The sequence below is a fragment of the Plectropomus leopardus genome, chromosome 15, assembly GCF_026936395.1.
Source record: "Plectropomus leopardus strain MGB_pleo_1.0 chromosome 15, ASM2693639v1, whole genome shotgun sequence".
Classification (NCBI taxonomy): Eukaryota; Metazoa; Chordata; class Actinopteri; order Perciformes; family Serranidae; genus Plectropomus; species Plectropomus leopardus.
This window is the reverse complement of record NC_142190.1, coordinates 19,462,501-19,483,570: the sequence shown is the minus strand read 5'-3', so window position 1 is coordinate 19,483,570 and position 21,070 is coordinate 19,462,501. Positions and strand designations below refer to the sequence as shown.

The window sequence follows — 21,070 nt, the reverse complement described above, 5'->3', positions numbered from 1 at the left end:
ACAGTTGAAAACACCTCTAAACAGCATAAAACAGCGTGTTGAGACATGCCATAGCATAGAAAGTTATGAAAACAGCCAAAACACCAAGATATAGGACGTTGAAAAATGACCGAAAAGGCAAGGCTATAGTATGGAAAAATGTCAAAAGTGACACGTCCCAAAAACAGTTGAAAACACCTCTAAACAGCATAAAACAGCGTGTTGAGACATGCCATAGCATAGAAAGTTGTGAAAACAACCCAAAACACCAAGATACAGGACGTTGAAAAATTGACCAAAAAGGCAAGGCTATAGTATGGAAAAAATGTCAAAAGTGACACGTCCCAAAAACAGTTGAAAACACCTCTAAACAGCATAAAACAGCGTGTTGAGACATGCCATAGCATAGAAAGTTGTGAAAACAACCCAAAACACCAAGATACAGGACGTTGAAAAATTGACCAAAAAGGCAAGGCTATAGTATGGAAAAAATGTCACAAGTGACACGTCCCAAAAACAGTTGAAAACACCTCTAAACAGCATAAAACAGCGTGTTGAGACATGCCATAGCATAGAAAGTTATGAAAACAGCCAAAACACCAAAGATATAGGACGTTGAAAAAATGACCGAAAAGGCAAGGCTATAGTATGGAAAAATGTCAAAAGTGACACGTCCCAAAAACAGTTGAAAACACCTCTAAACAGCATAAAACAGCGTGTTGAGACATGCCATAGCATAGAAAGTTGTGAAAACAACCAAAACACCAAGATACAGGACGTTGAAAAATTGACCAAAAGGCAAGGCTATAGTATGGAAAAATGTCAAAAGTGACACGTCCCAAAAACAGTTGAAAACACCTCTAAACAGCATAAAACAGCGTGTTGAGACATGCCATAGCATAGAAAGTTATGAAAACAGCCAAAAACACCAAGATATAGGACGTTGAAAAATGACCAAAAGGAAAGGCTATAGTATGGAAAAAATGTCAAAAGTGACACGTCCCAAAAACAGTTGAAAACACCTCTAAACAGCATAAAACAGCGTGTTGAGACATGCCATAGCATAGAAAGTTGTGAAAACAACCCAAAACACCAAGATACAGGACGTTGAAAAATTGACCAAAAGGCAAGGCTATAGTATGGAAAAAATGTCAAAAGTGACACGTCCCAAAAACAGTTGAAAACACCTCTAAACAGCATAAAACAGCGTGTTGAGACATGCCATAGCATAGAAAGTTATGAAAACAACCCAAAACACCAAGATACAGGACGTTGAAAAATTGACCAAAAGGCAAGGCTATAGTATGGAAAAAATGTCAAAAGTGACACGTCCCAAAAACAGTTCAAAACACCTCTAAACAGCATAAAACAGCGTGTTGAGACATGCCATAGCATAGAAAGTTATGAAAACAGCCAAAAACACCAAGATATAGAACGTGGAAAAAATGACCCGAAAAGGCAAGGCTATAGTATGGAAAAAATGTCAAAAGTGACACGTCCCAAAAACAGTTGAAAACACCTCTAAACAGCATAAAACAGCGTGTTGAGACATGCCATAGCATATAAAGTTGTGAAAACAACCCAAAACACCAAGATACAGGACGTTGAAAAATTGACCAAAAAGGCAAGGCTATAGTATGGAAAAATGTCAAAAGTGACACGTCCCAAAAACAGTTGAAAACACCTCTAAACAGCATAAAACAGCGTGTTGAGACATGCCATAGCATAGAAAGTTGTGAAAACAACCCAAAACACCAAGATACAGTATGTTGAAAAATTGACCAAAAAGGCAAGGCTATATAGTATGGAAAAATGTCAAAAGTGACACGTCCCAAAAACAGTTGAAAACACCTCTAAACAGCATAAAACAGCGTGTTGAGACATGCCATAGCATAGAAAGTTATGAAAACAGCCAAAAACACCAAGATATAGGACGTTGAAAAATTGACCAAAAGGCAAGGCTATAGTATGGAAAAAATGTCAAAAGTGACACGTCCCAAAAACAGTTGAAAACACCTCTAAACAGCATAAAACAGCGTGTTGAGACATGCCATAGCATAGAAAGTTGTGAAAACAACCCAAAACACCAAGATACAGGACGTTGAAAAATTGACCAAAAAGGCAAGGCTATAGTATGGAAAAAATGTCAAAAGTGACACGTCCCAAAAACAGTTGAAAACACCTCTAAACAGCATAAAACAGCGTGGTGAGACATGCCATAGCATAGAAAGTTGTGAAAACAACCCAAAACACCAAGATACAGGACGTTGAAAAATTGACCAAAAAGGCAAGGCTATAGTATGGAAAAAAATGTCAAAAGTGACACGTCCCAAAAACAGTTGAAAACACCTCTAAACAGCATAAAACAGCGTGTTGAGACATGCCATAGCATAGAAAGTTATGAAAACAGCCAAAAACACCAAGATATAGGACGTTGAAAAAATGACCGAAAAGGCAAGGCTATAGTATGGAAAAAATGTCAAAAGTGACACGTCCCAAAAACAGTTGAAAACACCTCTAAACAGCATAAAACAGCGTGTTGAGACATGCCATAGCATAGAAAGTTGTGAAAACAACCCAAAACACCAAGATACAGGACGTTGAAAAATTGACCAAAAAGGCAAGGCTATAGTATGGAAAAAATGTCAAAAGTGACACGTCCCAAAAACAGTTGAAAACACCTCTAAACAGCATAAAACAGCGTGTTGAGACATGCCATAGCATAGAAAGTTATGAAAACAGCCAAAAACACCAAGATATAGAACGTTGAAAAATGGACCAAAAAGGCAAGGCTATAGTATGGAAAAAATGTCAAAAGTGACACGTCCCAAAAACAGTTGAAAACACCTCTAAACAGCATAAAACAGCGTGTTGAGACATGCCATAGCATAGAAAGTTATGAAAACAGCCAAAAACACCAAGATATAGGACGTTGAAAAAATGACCAAAAAGGCAAGGCTATAGTATGGAAAAAATGTCAAAAGTGACACGTCCCAAAAACAGTTGAAAACACCTCTAAACAGCATAAAACAGCGTGTTGAGACATGCCATAGCATAGAAAGTTGTGAAAACAACCCAAAACACCAAGATACAGGACGTTGAAAAATTGACCAAAAAGGCAAGGCTATAGTATGGAAAAAATGTCAAAAGTGACACGTCCCAAAAACAGTTGAAAACACCTCTAAACAGCATAAAACAGCGTGTTGAGACATGCCATAGCATAGAAAGTTATGAAAACAGCCAAAAACACCAAGATATAGAACGTTGAAAAATGGACCAAAAAGGCAAGGCTATAGTATGGAAAAAATGTCAAAAGTGACACGTCCCAAAAACAGTTGAAAACACCTCTAAACAGCATAAAACAGCGTGTTGAGACATGCCATAGCATAGAAAGTTATGAAAACAGCCAAAAACACCAAGATATAGGACGTTGAAAAAATGACCGAAAAGGCAAGGCTATAGTATGGAAAAAATGTCAAAAGTGACACGTCCCAAAAACAGTTGAAAACACCTCTAAACAGCATAAAACAGCGTGTTGAGACATGCCATAGCATAGAAAGTTGTGAAAACAACCCAAAACACCAAGATACAGGACGTTGAAAAATTGACCAAAAAGGCAAGGCTATAGTATGGAAAAAATGTCAAAAGTGACACGTCCCAAAAACAGTTGAAAACACCTCTAAACAGCATAAAACAGCGTGTTGAGACATGCCATAGCATAGAAAGTTGTGAAAACAACCCAAAACGCCAAGATATAGGACGTTGAAAAAATGACCGAAAAGGCAAGGCTATAGTATGGAAAAAATGTCAAAAGTGACACGTCCCAAAAACAGTTGAAAACACCTCTAAACAGCATAAAACAGCGTGTTGAGACATGCCATAGCATAGAAAGTTATGAAAACAGCTAAAACACCAAGATATAGGACGTTGAAAAAATGACCAAAAGGCAAGGCTATAGTATGGAAAAAATGTCAAAAGTGACACGTCCCAAAAACAGTTGAAAACACCTCTAAACAGCATAAAACAGCGTGTTGAGACATGCCATAGCATAGAAAGTTGTGAAAACAACCCAAAACACCAAGATACAGGACGTTGAAAAATTGACCAAAAAGGCAAGGCTATAGTATGGAAAAAATGTCAAAAGTGACACGTCCCAAAAACAGTTGAAAACACCTCTAAACAGCATAAAACAGCGTGTTGAGACATGCCATAGCATAGAAAGTTGTGAAAACAACCCAAAACACCAAGATACAGGACGTTGAAAAATTGACCAAAAAGGCAAGGCTATAGTATGGAAAAAATGTCAAAAGTGACACGTCCCAAAAACAGTTGAAAACACCTCTAAACAACATAAAACAGCATGTTGAGACACGCCATAGCATAGAAAGTTATGAAATCAGCCAAAAACACCAAGATATAGGACGTTGAAAAAATGACCGAAAAGGCAAGGCTATAGTATGGAAAAAATGTCAAAAGTGACACGTCCCAAAAACAGTTGAAAACACCTCTAAACAGCATAAAACAGCGTGTTGAGACATGCCATAGCATAGAAAGTTATGAAAACAGCCAAAACACCAAGATATAGGACGTTGAAAAATTGACCAAAAGGCAAGGCTATAGTATGGAAAAAATGTCAAAAGTGACACGTCCCAAAAACAGTTGAAAACACCTCTAAACAGCATAAAACAGCGTGTTGAGACATGCCATAGCATAGAAAGTTGTGAAAACAACCCAAAACACCAAGATACAGGACGTTGAAAAATTGACCGAAAAGGCAAGGCTATAGTATGGAAAAAATGTCAAAAGTGACACGTCCCAAAAACAGTTGAAAACACCTCTAAACAGCATAAAACAGCGTGTTGAGACATGCCATAGCATAGAAAGTTATGAAAACAGCAAAAAACACCAAGATATAGGACGTTGAAAAAATGACCAAAAAGGCAAGGCTATAGTATGGAAAAAATGTCAAAAGTGACACGTCCCAAAAACAGTTGAAAACACCTCTAAACAGCATAAAACAGCGTGTTGAGACATGCCATAGCATAGAAAGTTATGAAAACAGCATAAAACACCAAGATATAGAACGTTGAAAAATTGACCAAAAAGGCAAGGCTATAGTATGGAAAAATGTCAAAAGTGACACGTCCCAAAAACAGTTGAAAACACCTCTAAACAGCATAAAACAGCGTGTTGAGACATGCCATAGCATAGAAAGTTGTGAAAACAACCCAAAACACCAAGATACAGGACGTTGAAAAATTGACCAAAAAGGCAAGGCTATAGTATGGAAAAAATGTCAAAAGTGACACGTCCCAAAAACAGTTGAAAACACCTCTAAACAGCATAAAACAGCGTGTTGAGACATGCCATAGCATAGAAAGTTATGAAAACAGCATAAAACACCAAGATATAGGACGTTGAAAAAATGACCGAAAAGGCAAGGCTATAGTATGGAAAAAATGTCAAAAGTGACACGTCCCAAAAACAGTTGAAAACACCTCTAAACAGCATAAAACAGCGTGTTGAGACATGCCATAGCATATAAAATTGTGAAAACAACCCAAAACGCCAAGATACAGGACATTGAAAAATTGACCAAAAAGGCAAGGCTATAGTATGGAAAAAATGTCAAAAGTGACACGTCCCAAAAACAGTTGAAAACACCTCTAAACAGCATAAAACAGCGTGTTGAGACATGCCATAGCATAGAAAGTTATGAAAACAGCCAAAACACCAAGATATAGGACGTTGAAAAAATGACCGAAAAGGCAAGGCTATAGTATGGAAAAAATGTCAAAAGTGACACGTCCCAAAAACAGTTGAAAACACCTCTAAACAACATAAAACAGCATGTTGAGACACGCCATAGCATAGAAAGTTATGAAATCAGCCAAAAACACCAAGATATAGGACGTTGAAAAAATGACCAAAAAGGCAAGGCTATAGTATGGAAAAAATGTCAAAAGTGACACGTCCCAAAAACAGTTGAAAACACCTCTAAACAGCATAAAACAGCGTGTTGAGACATGCCATAGCATAGAAAGTTATGAAAACAGCCAAAAACACCAAGATATAGGACGTTGAAAAAATGACCAAAAAGGCAAGGCTATAGTATGGAAAAAATGTCAAAAGTGACACGTCCCAAAAACAGTTGAAAACACCTCTAAACAGCATAAAACAGCGTGTTGAGACATGCCATAGCATAGAAAGTTGTGAAAACAACCCAAAACACCAAGATACAGGACGTTGAAAAATTGACCAAAAAGGCAAGGCTATAGTATGGAAAAAATGTCAAAAGTGACACGTCCCAAAAACAGTTGAAAACACCTCTAAACAGCATAAAACAGCGTGTTGAGACATGCCATAGCATAGAAAGTTGTGAAAACAACCCAAAACACCAAGATACAGGACGTTGAAAAATTGACCAAAAAGGCAAGGCTATAGTATGGAAAAAAATGTCAAAAGTGACACGTCCCAAAAACAGTTGAAAACACCTCTAAACAGCATAAAACAGCGTGTTGAGACATGCCATAGCATAGAAAGTTATGAAAACAGCATAAAACACCAAGATATAGGACGTTGAAAAAATGACCAAAAAGGCAAGGCTATAGTATGGAAAAAATGTCAAAAGTGACACGTCCCAAAAACAGTTGAAAACACCTCTAAACAGCATAAAACAGCGTGTTGAGACATGCCATAGCATAGAAAGTTGTGAAAACAACCAAAAACACCAAGATACAGGACGTTGAAAAATTGACCAAAAAGGCAAGGCTATAGTATGGAAAAAAATGTCAAAAGTGACACGTCCCAAAAACAGTTGAAAACACCTCTAAACAGCATAAAACAGCGTGTTGAGACATGCCATAGCATAGAAAGTTATGAAAACAGCCAAAAACACCAAGATATAGGACGTTGAAAAAATGACCGAAAAGGCAAGGCTATAGTATGGAAAAAATGTCAAAAGTGACACGTCCCAAAAACAGTTGAAAACACCTCTAAACAGCATAAAACAGCGTGTTGAGACATGCCATAGCATAGAAAGTTGTGAAAACAACCCAAAACACCAAGATACAGGACGTTGAAAAATTGACCAAAAAGGCAAGGCTATAGTATGGAAAAAATGTCAAAAGTGACACGTCCCAAAAACAGTTGAAAACACCTCTAAACAGCATAAAACAGCGTGTTGAGACATGCCATAGCATAGAAAGTTATGAAAACAGCCAAAAACACCAAGATATAGGACGTTGAAAAAATGACCGAAAAGGCAAGGCTATAGTATGGAAAAAATGTCAAAAGTGACACGTCCCAAAAACAGTTGAAAACACCTCTAAACAGCATAAAACAGCGTGTTGAGACATGCCATAGCATAGAAAGTTATGAAAACAGCCAAAAACACCAAGATATAGGACGTTGAAAAAATGGCCGAAAAGGCAAGGCTATAGTATGGAAAAAATGTCAAAAGTGACACGTCCCAAAAACAGTTGAAAACACCTCTAAACAGCATAAAACAGCGTGTTGAGACATGCCATAGCATAGAAAGTTATGAAAACAGCATAAAACACCAAGATATAGGACGTTGAAAAAATGACCAAAAAGGCAAGGCTATAGTATGGAAAAAATGTCAAAAGTGACACGTCCCAAAAACAGTTGAAAACACCTCTAAACAGCATAAAACAGCGTGTTGAGACATGCCATAGCATAGAAAGTTATGAAAACAGCCAAAAACACCAAGATATAGGACGTTGAAAAAATGACCGAAAAGGCAAGGCTATAGTATGGAAAAAATGTCAAAAGTGACACGTCCCAAAAACAGTTGAAAACACCTCTAAACAGCATAAAACAGCGTGTTGAGACATGCCATAGCATAGAAAGTTGTGAAAACAACCAAAAACACCAAGATACAGGACGTTGAAAAATTGACCAAAAAGGCAAGGCTATAGTATGGAAAAAATGTCAAAAGTGACACGTCCCAAAAACAGTTGAAAACACCTCTAAACAGCATAAAACAGCGTGTTGAGACATGCCATAGCATAGAAAGTTATGAAAACAGCCAAAAACACAAAGATATAGGACGTTGAAAAAATGACCGAAAAGGCAAGGCTATAGTATGGAAAAAATGTCAAAAGTGACACGTCCCAAAAACAGTTGAAAACACCTCTAAACAGCATAAAACAGCGTGTTGAGACATGCCATAGCATAGAAAGTTGTGAAAACAACCCAAAACACCAAGATACAGGACGTTGAAAAATTGACCAAAAGGCAAGGCTATAGTATGGAAAAAATGTGAAAGGTAACACTTCCAAAAAACAGTTGAAAACACCTCTAAACAGCATAAAACAGCGTGTTGAGACATGCCATAGCATAGAAAGTTATGAAAACAGCCAAAAACACCAAGATATAGGACGTTGAAAAAATGACCGAAAAGGCAAGGCTATAGTATGGAAAAAATGTCAAAAGTGACACGTCCCAAAAACAGTTGAAAACACCTCTAAACAGCATAAAACAGCGTGTTGAGACATGCCATAGCATAGAAAGTTATGAAAACAGCCAAAAACACCAAGATATAGGACGTTGAAAAAATGACCAAAAAGGCAAGGCTATAGTATGGAAAAAATGTCAAAAGTGACACGTCCCAAAAACAGTTGAAAACACCTCTAAACAGCATAAAACAGCGTGTTGAGACATGCCATAGCATAGAAAGTTATGAAAACAGCTAAAAACACAAAGATATAGGACGTCGAAAAAATGACCGAAAAGGCAAGGCTATAGTATGGAAAAAATGTCAAAAGTGACACGTCCCAAAAACAGTTGAAAACACCTCTAAACAGCATAAAACAGCGTGTTGAGACATGCCATAGCACATAAAGTTGTGAAAACAACCCAAAACACCAAGATACAGGACGTTGAAAAATTGACCAAAAAGGCAAGGCTATAGTATGGAAAAAATGTCAAAAGTGACACGTCCCAAAACAGTTGAAAACACCTCTAAACAGCATAAAACAGCGTGTTGAGACATGCCATAGCATAGAAAGTTGTGAAAACAACCCAAAACACCAAGATACAGGACGTTGAAAAATTGACCAAAAAGGCAAGGCTATAGTATGGAAAAAATGTCAAAAGTGACACGTCCCAAAAACAGTTGAAAACACCTCTAAACAGCATAAAACAGCGTGTTGAGACATGCCATAGCATAGAAAGTTATGAAAACAGCATAAAACACCAAGATATAGGACGTTGAAAAAATGACCAAAAAGGCAAGGCTATAGTATGGAAAAAATGTCAAAAGTGACACGTCCCAAAAACAGTTGAAAACACCTCTAAACAGCATAAAACAGCGTGTTGAGACATGCCATAGCATAGAAAGTTATGAAAACAGCCAAAAACACAAAGATATAGGACGTCGAAAAAATGACCGAAAAGGCAAGGCTATAGTATGGAAAAAATGTCAAAAGTGACACGTCCCAAAAACAGTTGAAAACACCTCTAAACAGCATAAAACAGCGTGTTGAGACATGCCATAGCATAGAAAGTTGTGAAAACAACCCAAAACACCAAGATACAGGACGTTGAAAAATTGACCAAAAAGGCAAGGCTATAGTATGGAAAAAATGTCAAAAGTGACACGTCCCAAAAACAGTTGAAAACACCTCTAAACAGCATAAAACAGCGTGTTGAGACATGCCATAGCATAGAAAGTTATGAAAACAGCATAAAACACCAAGATATAGGACGTTGAAAAAATGACCGAAAAGGCAAGGCTATAGTATGGAAAAAATGTCAAAAGTGACACGTCCCAAAAACAGTTGAAAACACCTCTAAACAGCATAAAACAGCGTGTTGAGACATGCCATAGCATAGAAAGTTGTGAAAACAACCCAAAACACCAAGATACAGGACGTTGAAAAATTGACCAAAAAGGCAAGGCTATAGTATGGAAAAAATGTCAAAAGTGACACGTCCCAAAAACAGTTGAAAACACCTCTAAACAGCATAAAACAGCGTGTTGAGACATGCCATAGCATAGAAAGTTATGAAAACAGCTAAAAACACAAAGATATAGGACGTCGAAAAAATGACCAAAAAGGCAAGGCTATAGTATGGAAAAAATGTCAAAAGTGACACGTCCCAAAAACAGTTGAAAACACCTCTAAACAGCATAAAACAGCGTGTTGAGACATGCCATAGCACATAAAGTTGTGAAAACAACCCAAAACACCAAGATACAGGACGTTGAAAAATTGACCAAAAAGGCAAGGCTATAGTATGGAAAAAATGTCAAAAGTGACACGTCCCAAAAACAGTTGAAAACACCTCTAAACAGCATAAAACAGCGTGTTGAGACATGCCATAGCATAGAAAGTTATGAAAACAGCATAAAACACCAAGATATAGAACGTTGAAAAAATGACCAAAAAGGCAAGGCTATAGTATGGAAAAAATGTCAAAAGTGACACGTCCCAAAAACAGTTGAAAACACCTCTAAACAGCATAAAACAGCGTGTTGAGACATGCCATAGCACATAAAGTTGTGAAAACAACCCAAAACACCAAGATACAGGACGTTGAAAAATTGACCAAAAAGGCAAGGCTATAGTATGGAAAAAATGTCAAAAGTGACACGTCCCAAAAACAGTTGAAAACACCTCTAAACAGCATAAAACAGCGTGTTGAGACATGCCATAGCACATAAAGTTGTGAAAACAACCCAAAACACCAAGATACAGGACGTTGAAAAATTGACCAAAAAGGCAAGGCTATAGTATGGAAAAAATGTCAAAAGTGACACGTCCCAAAAACAGTTGAAAACACCTCTAAACAGCATAAAACAGCGTGTTGAGACATGCCATAGCATAGAAAGTTATGAAAACAGCATAAAACACCAAGATATAGAACGTTGAAAAAATGACCAAAAAGGCAAGGCTATAGTATGGAAAAAATGTCAAAAGTGACACGTCCCAAAAACAGTTGAAAACACCTCTAAACAGCATAAAACAGCGTGTTGAGACATGCCATAGCACATAAAGTTGTGAAAACAACCCAAAACACCAAGATACAGGACATTGAAAAATTGACCAAAAAGGTAAGGCTATAGTATGGAAAAAATGTCAAAAGTGACACGTCCCAAAAACAGTTGAAAACACCTCTAAACAGCATAAAACAGCGTGTTGAGACATGCCATAGCATAGAAAGTTATGAAAACAGCCAAAAACACCAAGATATAGGACGTTGAAAAAATGACCGAAAAGGCAAGGCTATAGTATGGAAAAAATGTCAAAAGTGACACGTCCCAAAAACAGTTGAAAACACCTCTAAACAGCATAAAACAGCGTGTTGAGACATGCCATAGCATAGAAAGTTGTGAAAACAACCCAAAACACCAAGATACAGGACGTTGAAAAATTGACCAAAAAGGCAAGGCTATAGTATGGAAAAAATGTCAAAAGTGACACGTCCCAAAAACAGTTGAAAACACCTCTAAACAGCATAAAACAGCGTGTTGAGACATGCCATAGCATAGAAAGTTATGAAAACAGCCAAAAACACCAAGATATAGGATGTTGAAAAAATGACCAAAAAGGCAAGGCTATAGTATGGAAAAAATGTCAAAAGTGACACGTCCCAAAAACAGTTGAAAACACCTCTAAACAACATAAAACAGCATGTTGAGACACGCCATAGCATAGAAAGTTATGAAATCAGCCAAAAACACCAAGATATAGGACGTTGAAAAAATGGCCGAAAAGGCAAGGCTATAGTATGGAAAAAATGTCAAAAGTGACACGTCCCAAAAACAGTTGAAAACACCTCTAAACAGCATAAAACAGCGTGTTGAGACATGCCATAGCATAGAAAGTTATGAAAACAGCCAAAACACCAAGATATAGGACATTGAAAAATTGACCGAAAAGGCAAGGCTATAGTATGGAAAAAATGTCAAAAGTGACACGTCCCAAAAACAGTTGAAAACACCTCTAAACAGCATAAAACAGCGTGTTGAGACATGCCATAGCATAGAAAGTTATGAAAACAGCCAAAAACACCAAGATATAGAACAAGAAAAAATGACCAAAAAGGCAAGGCTATAGTATGGAAAAAATGTCAAAAGTGACACGTCCCAAAAACAGTTGAAATCACCTCTAAACAGCATAAAACAGCGTGTTGAGACATGCCATAGCACATAAAGTTGTGAAAACAACCCAAAACACCAAGATACAGGACGTTGAAAAATTGACCAAAAAGGCAAGGCTATAGTATGGAAAAAAATGTCAAAAGTGACACGTCCCAAAAACAGTTGAAAACACCTCTAAACAGCATAAAACAGCGTGTTGAGACATGCCATAGCATAGAAAGTTATGAAAACAACCCAAAACACCAAGATACAGGACGTTGAAAAATTGACCAAAAAGGTAAGGCTATAGTATGGAAAAAATGTCAAAAGTGACACGTCCCAAAAACAGTTGAAAACACCTCTAAACAGCATAAAACAGCGTGTTGAGACATGCCATAGCATAGAAAGTTATGAAAACAGCCAAAAACACCAAGATATAGGACGTTGAAAAAATGACCGAAAAGGCAAGGCTATAGTATGGAAAAAATGTCAAAAGTGACACGTCCCAAAAACAGTTGAAAACACCTCTAAACAACATAAAACAGCATGTTGAGACACGCCATAGCATAGAAAGTTATGAAATCAGCCAAAAACACCAAGATATAGGACGTTGAAAAAATGGCCGAAAAGGCAAGGCTATAGTATGGAAAAAATGTCAAAAGTGACACGTCCCAAAAACAGTTGAAATCACCTCTAAACAGCATAAAACAGCGTGTTGAGACATGCCATAGCATAGAAAGTTGTGAAAACAACCCAAAACACCAAGATACAGGACGTTGAAAAATTGACCAAAAAGGCAAGGCTATAGTATGGAAAAAATGTCAAAAGTGACACGTCCCAAAAACAGTTGAAAACACCTCTAAACAGCATAAAACAGCGTGTTGAGACATGCCATAGCATAGAAAGTTATGAAAACAGCCAAAAACACCAAGATATAGAACGTTGAAAAAATGACCGAAAAGGATAGGGTATATTCAGGGTAAAAATGTCTAAATATGACATGTCCCAGAAATAGATGTAAACACCTGAAAACAGTCTAAAATAGCATGCAGAGATAGGCCATAGCAAAGAATGACGCAAAAATGGCCAAAAACAGCATGATATAGCATTTTGAAAAATGACCGAAAAGGCAAGGATATAGCAAGGCTAAAAATGTGAAAATAAGACATATTCCATAAACAGCTGAAAACAGCCTGAAATATCGTGCCAAGACACGCCATAGCATAGAATGTTGCAACAACGGCCAAAAACACCATAATAATGCATGTAAAAAAATGACCAAAAAGGCAATGCAATAGTATGACTAAAAATGTCAAAACATGATGTCCCAAAAACAGCTGAAAACAGCCTAAAATAGCATGCCATCCAAAGTAGCATAAAAGTGATATTTAATTATGTCCTCCAAAACTGTAAAAAAAAATATATGTAAATTTAAAAAGCATAAAAAAAGTTGCATCATCCAAAATAGCATCAAAAATAAATTCTATGTCTTCTTAAATAGCATAAAAAAAGCCATGGTACAATAAAAAAGTCATATTATAATATTTCATAAAAAATCTGATTTACTCAAATTATCGTCTTTCATAAAAATGTCATTAAAACTTTATAGTGTAGTATGTGTTTGTCTATGAACTTTCTGATCTAAAAAGAAAGCTTCACCAAAACAATACAAGGTTGGCAATAACCAATAAACCCAGTGATTCTAGACAAAATAACTTCATGAGTTAAAGGTGTATCGGGTCCCCAAACTCACCCATTGATCGCAGCCTCCCACCACATACCTTTAATAATCTTCATAAATGTTTTTAAGAGTCCAGCAGCATCTCAGGCAGTCGAAGAGCTGAAGATCAGAGAACTCTTGAGTCAGCTCTTATGATACAGGATCCAAATGACGTTTGGCATACTGGAAGAATGTAGAAACCAAACAGAGGGGAGAGTGAAAGAAAGCAGGGAGGAAGAAAACACACCATAAGACATCTTGACTTTTCTTGACACTTAACAGTATGCCGTTGATAAAAAAAATCATAGTTAAGTATGTCACAAAAAATGTCATCATAACGTCCTGAAAAAGTAATGGTTTAGTATGTCACAAAAGACATAGCATAGGAAGTCACATAAAATATCAGTATATTATAAAAAGTCATAATATGTTATAAAAAAGTCAGTCAAAGTGTACTATGTAATTATAGTATGTCATAAAAAATGTCCTAAAAAGTAATAGTATAGTATGCAAAAATGTATTTGGAAAAAGTTAAGTTATTCAAAGGTCATAGGAAATGTCACTCATCACTCATTCATGCATTTGTTTGCAGTTGTAGACTTTTTCAAATAATGTGAATAATGTTTTTGTGTGTCAGTTAACTGGTAACTGCTTCCTACCAGCATGCTTATGTCTCTTTTTTGTCTGAAGGTGAATCTCAGGACAGTACCAGCACCACAGGATCACTGATCACTGCATCACAATCAGTGGGAAACTTCATGAGTCTGCAGCTACAAAAACAAGCTGGACTGTGGGAAATAAAAATGGTGTCCACTAATCCTTACACTGTAAAGGTCATAGGTGAGAGCTCCAGTATTGAGTCAATGTGATTACAAAGTTAGAGCCATCTTACCTTTAAGTTACTTACCTTAAAGTAAGCATTCCTCACTCTGTGTTTGGGATCTCAGTGTGTCCCCCCACCTTAACTTTACATCAAAGTTAAAATAATTTCAAAATCTCGACTTTTTCTGTCCTTGTGACTTTTTCTTTGCAGGTCAGAGTTCTACTGACTTCCTGTTCGACTTTGTGGAGAGATCAAAGGGCCCGTTCACAGGATACGATACTCTTGACACTCGTCCCAGAGCTGGTAAAGGACATACAAAAAAAGAAACGTGAATATGCTGATGTATCACATCATCATCAAGTCAGACACTCTTAATTTCATTTTCTTTAAAGGTGTCAACGGTAGCTTGTTGGTGTCTTTAACGGGGAGTGACTCGGCCACGGTGACAGAAGTCTTTCTGGTGGAATCGTTGGAGTCGGAGGAGATTAAAGGAGTTGTGGAGCCACAGGGGAGCGGAAACTTCTTAGTTCACTTTGACAGGATACCAACAGTGGAGTTCAGTGTGCGCGTGAAGGGGCAGGATAACAACACTGCCTCCAGAGCTTCACCAGTCGTGTTCCAAAGGCAATCAACCACCAGTTTCAGAGCCTCTAATCTGACTATTACTGTGAGTACCTTTTCACTGTGTCACAGAAACATCGGACATGAGGAGAAGCAGCAACTAAAACGTCCACTTTATTAAGGAGTGTTTCGTTCCATATGCATTTAGGCTGACTCAAATAGCATCTTGGAACCAGGAAAACCATTCTCTGTGCCGTTCTCTGTGACAACCAACGGAGCGGGGGGAAACCTCACTATCCGAACCTCCAACAACCGCCGTTTTGACTCAACATCTCCAACCAGTTTAGTTGTGGAAACTGGGGGCAGTGCTAACGGTACAGTGACCCTCTCGGCACCTCGTACCACCCCGTCTGGAACTGATGTCATCCTGACCATTGAGGCTGAGACGCAGGAGGGTGAAGATACTAATTACATCGTGCTGCGTTTCTCAGTCATCAACACGGTAATACTCCCATTGATTTAACATTTGCGCATGCAGTTCTTGGGTTTTCTAGTAAGTATCCTGGAAATTCACTCATTATAGGACGAACATGGATTTATGTGAAAGAAAGATTCAATTTAAACACATTTAAATATGTGTTCACAAATTTAAGGCATCTGCTTTACATGAAGAATTCGAGTATTGAGTATTTAAGTTCATGTACTTTGTTATATTCAACTACTGGAAACTACTGTCAATTATTTAACAATGAAAGAACGATAAAAAAAAGTCTTACCTTCTGCCTCTTGTTGGATAACTCACTGATGTTAAACTGACTATTTTTCCTTGTAGGTGACTGATTTCATTCAGCCAGTGTGTGAGAAGCTCAGCCTGCAGTCCAACTGCTCTGGTAACTGCACTGGATCAATGTGGGAGCTCTCTGTCCGGGTGACCGATGGGAGTGGATCAGGTGTCGACCGTGTCAGCCTCAAAAAGGGAAACGGGACCCTGAACACCAGCCTGGACGCCAGCAACGAGAACATAACTCTGGTTTCCTACTTGTCATCTTGTTGTTCGCCTGATATGGAGCTGCTGGTTGTGGATCGAGTGGGTAATGTGGGCGTCTGTTTTTACAGTTCCCGGGAAGGCTCATCCTCTGCTCAGTCTGATTCTCCCAAAGTCACTCAGTCGCCCCTTCTCTGTCTCAGCATAGTGGTGTTAGGACTCTATGTAATGACAGAACTGGGCATCCAGTGAATCCATGTCAAAGTTGCAAATAGTTTCACTGTGCATTTACTCTATGGTGACGGCTCACTGCTCTTGTAAACACACTTTGCAGCACACAAACGTTTTGATTTTTTTTTTTTACGAGCAAGGTTAAATCCTAAAATTGAACAGAGAAATCCTGCTCCCAAGAAAAACTTGCGGGACTCCCTAAAAACGTAGTATTAAGCTAACATTGTGTCATCGTGTCACTTTTTTGAATAACCTATCACAAGTGTAAAATAAAAATTAACTTTTGTACCTTATTTTAACTGGTTTATTAACTGAAGATTAAACCCATAAGAGTCCTCACGCCTAACTGTAACTCGGATATTTTTTTTAAATTTGGTGATTATCAATTAAAAAGATACTTAGGTAAAAGTCATTTGAAGGAGAATCTAGTTGCAGTTACAGCCATATATACATACTGTACATACACACACATACAGCCAGCAGTACAAGGAGCAAAAATCTGACTGCTGATAATTCTAAAACTGACCATCATAATGTTATACTGGAAAATATGAATGAACGTTTTTAGGGAGTGCCAAAATCCACAATCAACTGGAGGTGTTCTAATACCATCAATCTGTACCTTTTGGACTGAGACCAACATAATGAATAGAATTGTGTGAGTTAAATAAATATTGTGTATGTTATCTTTTACACGCATGGATGATATTGTAAAAAGCGTGCCAAGGCTAATATAGCCATCCAAGGACATTTTAATTGGCTTCTTAACATGGAAAATAAGTTATTAGCATATCCCTTATAACTTTTTTTTTTTTTTTTTAATGCAACAGCGTCATATTGATACTCGTTATTGGCCAATACGCTAGTTCAAATTTTGCAGTCGATATTGGAAAGGAAAAATGGTATCAGAACATCTCTAGCGTGTACACCTGCACATGGATACACACAGATTGGTGCATCCATGTGCAACCTTCACATATGACAGATGGCGGATGATTTCTCTTTCGGAAATCTGCTTTAAAATTGAATTTGTGGAAAACTCCTAACAACAAACGGAAGCCGCAGACATTTTTAAAAAACAGAGGGTTTTTTTATTGTCGTTATAATGTGTTTAATGTATAATCCTTTACAGAAGTTTTCACATTTTGCTACAAGTTCAACAATGTTCCTTCCATTTCCTTTTATCGCTATTTACATTTTGAAAAGTTTTCAGAGAGACTACTTTGAATAAACAGGTGATTGATCCTGGGTGTTGGATAAATACCTTTGTTGAATGTGTGTGTCTTTGACTATGTAGTTTGGGGAGTTTTTAATAGGAGTATTTTTTAACTTTTCTTTCATAATTTTGTATATGTCCTCTTCTGAAAATATTGTTTAAAAAAAAAAAAACAGCTTTGACTTCAGTCCAACTTGCATTTGTCCCTCTGATCTACCCCCGCCTTACTCCACTCTTCTCATTCCATACAGATCACTGTAAGGGTATGAATATAAAAGCATTTTTGCTGTACATTATGTTTAAACTGGAATGTGGATAATGTAGAATCAACAACAAAACAATTTCACTACAATCAGATGTGATCTGTTTAAATTTGTTAAATCAGTTTCATTTACATTGTCCACATTCATATTCTTACACAATGGTACCTTTTAAAGGGGCAACACAAATGGAGTAGTTGTGGTTCCTTGTCAGTACAAGGGAAATGTGTCTCTATAGTTATATAGATAGATATTCTGAAATTTAGTTCTTCAGAAAGCGTGTTTCATGCATGTCAGTCAGTGCCGTTGGTGTACTGGGAAAGCTTATTCTCCAGGTCACAGATTCTCTTCTCTTGAGACAAAACTGTGGCCTTCAGATTCTGAATCTCCTCCAACAACCTCTCAAGTATCTCATGCTGGTCAAGAGAAGAGTGAAAAGGGACAGAGAAGAAGAGGAACAGAAAAAAGGCAGTGACAGGGAAGGGAAAATAAAGGATAAAGAAAAAAAGAGGAAAAACAGGTCAAGGACAGTGAGTAACTAGGAGAAATAAACTGAAACAAAGAATGGAGCTTTGGAAAAAAAGTTATGGACAGGTACAAGTAGGAGAGAAAAAGAATTGTTAAACAGAGACAGATGTTCAACAGTAACCATACATTCAAATTATGAGCTGTAAATCTTTTTTTTTTTTTTAATTTAAAATGTGTGACAAACAACACATAAAATGCAGCAGTTCAGCACAACCCAACTTTGAAAGCCCACAATGTAAATGCATCTTAGAACTGATGAGTATAGTGGTTCCACATACAGAATATATACGTGAGCGTGTAACAACGAGTACAATAATGCATGTCAAAACTTACCGGCAGACTGTTGGTGTCCAGAGTGGACATGCTGCGTCGAGTGGTGGGTCTGGAGTCCAGAACGTTCTTCTTTGCTACTCTGAGCTCTCGGCTCTTGGGCGGCACGTAGCCCTGCCTCATGGACACCAGAATTGGATCTTCGTCACGGCCCTCCAGCCACTCTTCCGCTTCCATGGCGGGCTCGGGCCCCGCTGTGTCCGGGTACAGGTCGTCCTGGAAGAGGTCTGACTGTGGAAGAGAGGTGGCAAGGTGAATAAGAGAGAGAGAGATGTGGTTCTGTTTTGTTTTGGAAAATACTACACAGTGGTTGTTTTAGCAGGGTTAATAAAAAAATAAAATAGAAATAATGAAAATAAAAGCGCAAAAAATATTGATGCACTGACACAAGTATTACTCTAATGTTGTATCTGGTAAATGTAATTTAAATTGATTTTCTTTCTGTGGTTTATAACAATGCATCATAATTGGTTTTGTAGAAAAAATAGTAGTGGCAGAGTCAAAAAGCACAATACTTTAAAATTTAGTGGAATTAAAGTAGCATAAAATGGAAACAAGCAAATAAAAAAAAAAACAACTAAAAATATACTAAAGTACAGAGCTTGAGTAAATGTTCTTGGCAACATTTAACTACAGTGAAAACCAAAAGCTTGGGGAATATGATAAGGCTTACTTTTCTGGGCACTGTCATTGTGATGGGCTCACACTTCTTGTCAAGGAGCTTGAATAACCTAAGAGGACGAGATGAGACCAAGCAGAGAGAACAGAGACCCCACCAGATGTGCTTCTGTTATTAATGTTTTCATGACATCCGAATTTTAAACTTCTATACAACTGTAATAAAATAATATTTCATCTCTTTTCAATACCACAAAAAGCAAAATACAAGTCCTAGGCACACAAAATGTTCAATATTTTGCCTTTTTTTTTTTTTTTAAATCAACAACCTGCAGACAGTACTGGTACAGAAAAGTCACCGAACAAACGCCTCCAGTCATGTAGTTATGGTTCATTGCTGGACAGAAGTATTGATACTTTTGACAACCCTATTTTGTATTTGCACTCTTTAAAATCAGAGGTCAAGGTTCAGTAATGATCAGAGAAAGAGTGTACGGCATTTGAAAATACCTTCACTGTCAAATCTGTATGAAAACATAAAAAAGGACAAATGGCTGTCAAGAGGACAGATGGTCAGCACTTTGAGTGTCACCATTCTCATACTACATCTGTAGTCTCTTAATTCCATTTATTTCATTTCACAAAACAAATGCTGTAAAGCTGTGATCTTGAGTGATGTATTGCATGATCACTGTCTTACCTAGCGATCTCACATTTGCTGACGTCCACGCCTCTCTTGGGCATGAAGCCCATCCCTCTCTGTGGCTCCTTACTGCTGAAGGTGCTGAGGTAGTGGACGTACGGCGGCTCTTCTGTGATCTCAAAGTAACGGATACTGCTGTCCCCCTACACACACAAACACAAAAATTATTAAGGCTGGAAATACAACAGATCTGCACACTTTACGGCACATATTATTATTTACAAACTAATAAACCAACATCTCTATACCTTTCCACAGAGGTAGACCATGTTTGCGTCTGCATCATAATATGGTAACAACACTCCATTACTTGTGTCCAACTCCAACAGTGCAATGGGCTCCTCGAAATTTGTCTGTGGGGAGTAAAAATGATGAAAGCCTACATGTGGAAGAACATGTCTATTTCTGTGCCTTGCGATATGCATGAATAGTAAATAAGAATTGTTACCGGGTCCCAGAGTCCGAGCTCTCTCTGGCTCATTCTGGTGAATCCTGTGGTGAAGATGTTTCCGTCTTTGAGGAAAATGGCTCTCATGGGCCGGATCCCCTCATGTGGAGCCAGACGTTCCTGTTAGTCGGCGGAGCGAAAGACATGATTACTAGTGCTAGTTCCTTTTTATCCTTCTTATGTGTTTATGTACATGTAAACGCCGATGTCAGTGGCTTGCAGGTAACAGCTGAATAGTTAATCTGATGATCTACAACATTAATGCCATGTTTTTTGTAGGCATAGTGGTAAATTTGTTAATTTGGATTCTGGAGGAGAGTCAGATGAATCAATATTGATCAGTACTCTTATGTGTCCCATCAATGAGACGCTACGCAACCTGTTAGCTTAACATAAAGACTACAAAAAGGGGAGAAAACAGCTACCCTGGTTCAGTCTGATGGTATCAGAATCTACCTTCAAACACCTCTGAAGCTCAATAATTAACAAAATACATCTAGTTCCATTATATTCATACAGAAATTCAAGAAATTACTTCTCCCAGTCAAAAAATAGGCAA

General features: G+C 37.6%; 2 protein-coding genes across 3 annotated transcripts in view; one reads left to right on the top strand and one right to left on the bottom strand.

The window, feature by feature from the left end:
* LOC121952363 (von Willebrand factor A domain-containing protein 7-like) overlaps positions 1 to 17,669 on the top strand; it is a 31,227-nt gene extending 13,558 nt beyond the window's left edge. Inside the window, exons 12-16 of the mRNA XM_042498990.2 lie at positions 14,499 to 14,648; positions 14,842 to 14,934; positions 15,024 to 15,298; positions 15,401 to 15,694; positions 16,025 to 17,669. Coding sequence (XP_042354924.2) covers positions 14,499 to 14,648; positions 14,842 to 14,934; positions 15,024 to 15,298; positions 15,401 to 15,694; positions 16,025 to 16,429 — 1,217 coding nt within the window. The 3' untranslated portion in view covers positions 16,430 to 17,669. The remainder of the gene's footprint in view (positions 1 to 14,498; positions 14,649 to 14,841; positions 14,935 to 15,023; positions 15,299 to 15,400; positions 15,695 to 16,024) is intronic.
* coro6 (coronin 6) overlaps positions 17,477 to 21,070 on the bottom strand; it is a 20,623-nt gene continuing 17,029 nt past the window's right edge. Inside the window, exons 6-11 of one of the 2 annotated variants that reach the window (XM_042498992.2) lie at positions 20,512 to 20,631; positions 20,312 to 20,416; positions 20,061 to 20,206; positions 19,416 to 19,473; positions 18,746 to 18,973; positions 17,477 to 18,300 (exon numbers count right to left, since the gene is read on the bottom strand). In XM_042498992.2, the coding sequence (XP_042354926.1) occupies positions 18,178 to 18,300; positions 18,746 to 18,973; positions 19,416 to 19,473; positions 20,061 to 20,206; positions 20,312 to 20,416; positions 20,512 to 20,631 (780 nt within the window). In that variant the 3' untranslated portion in view covers positions 17,477 to 18,177. The other variant, XM_088088356.1, reaches the window with a different exon arrangement.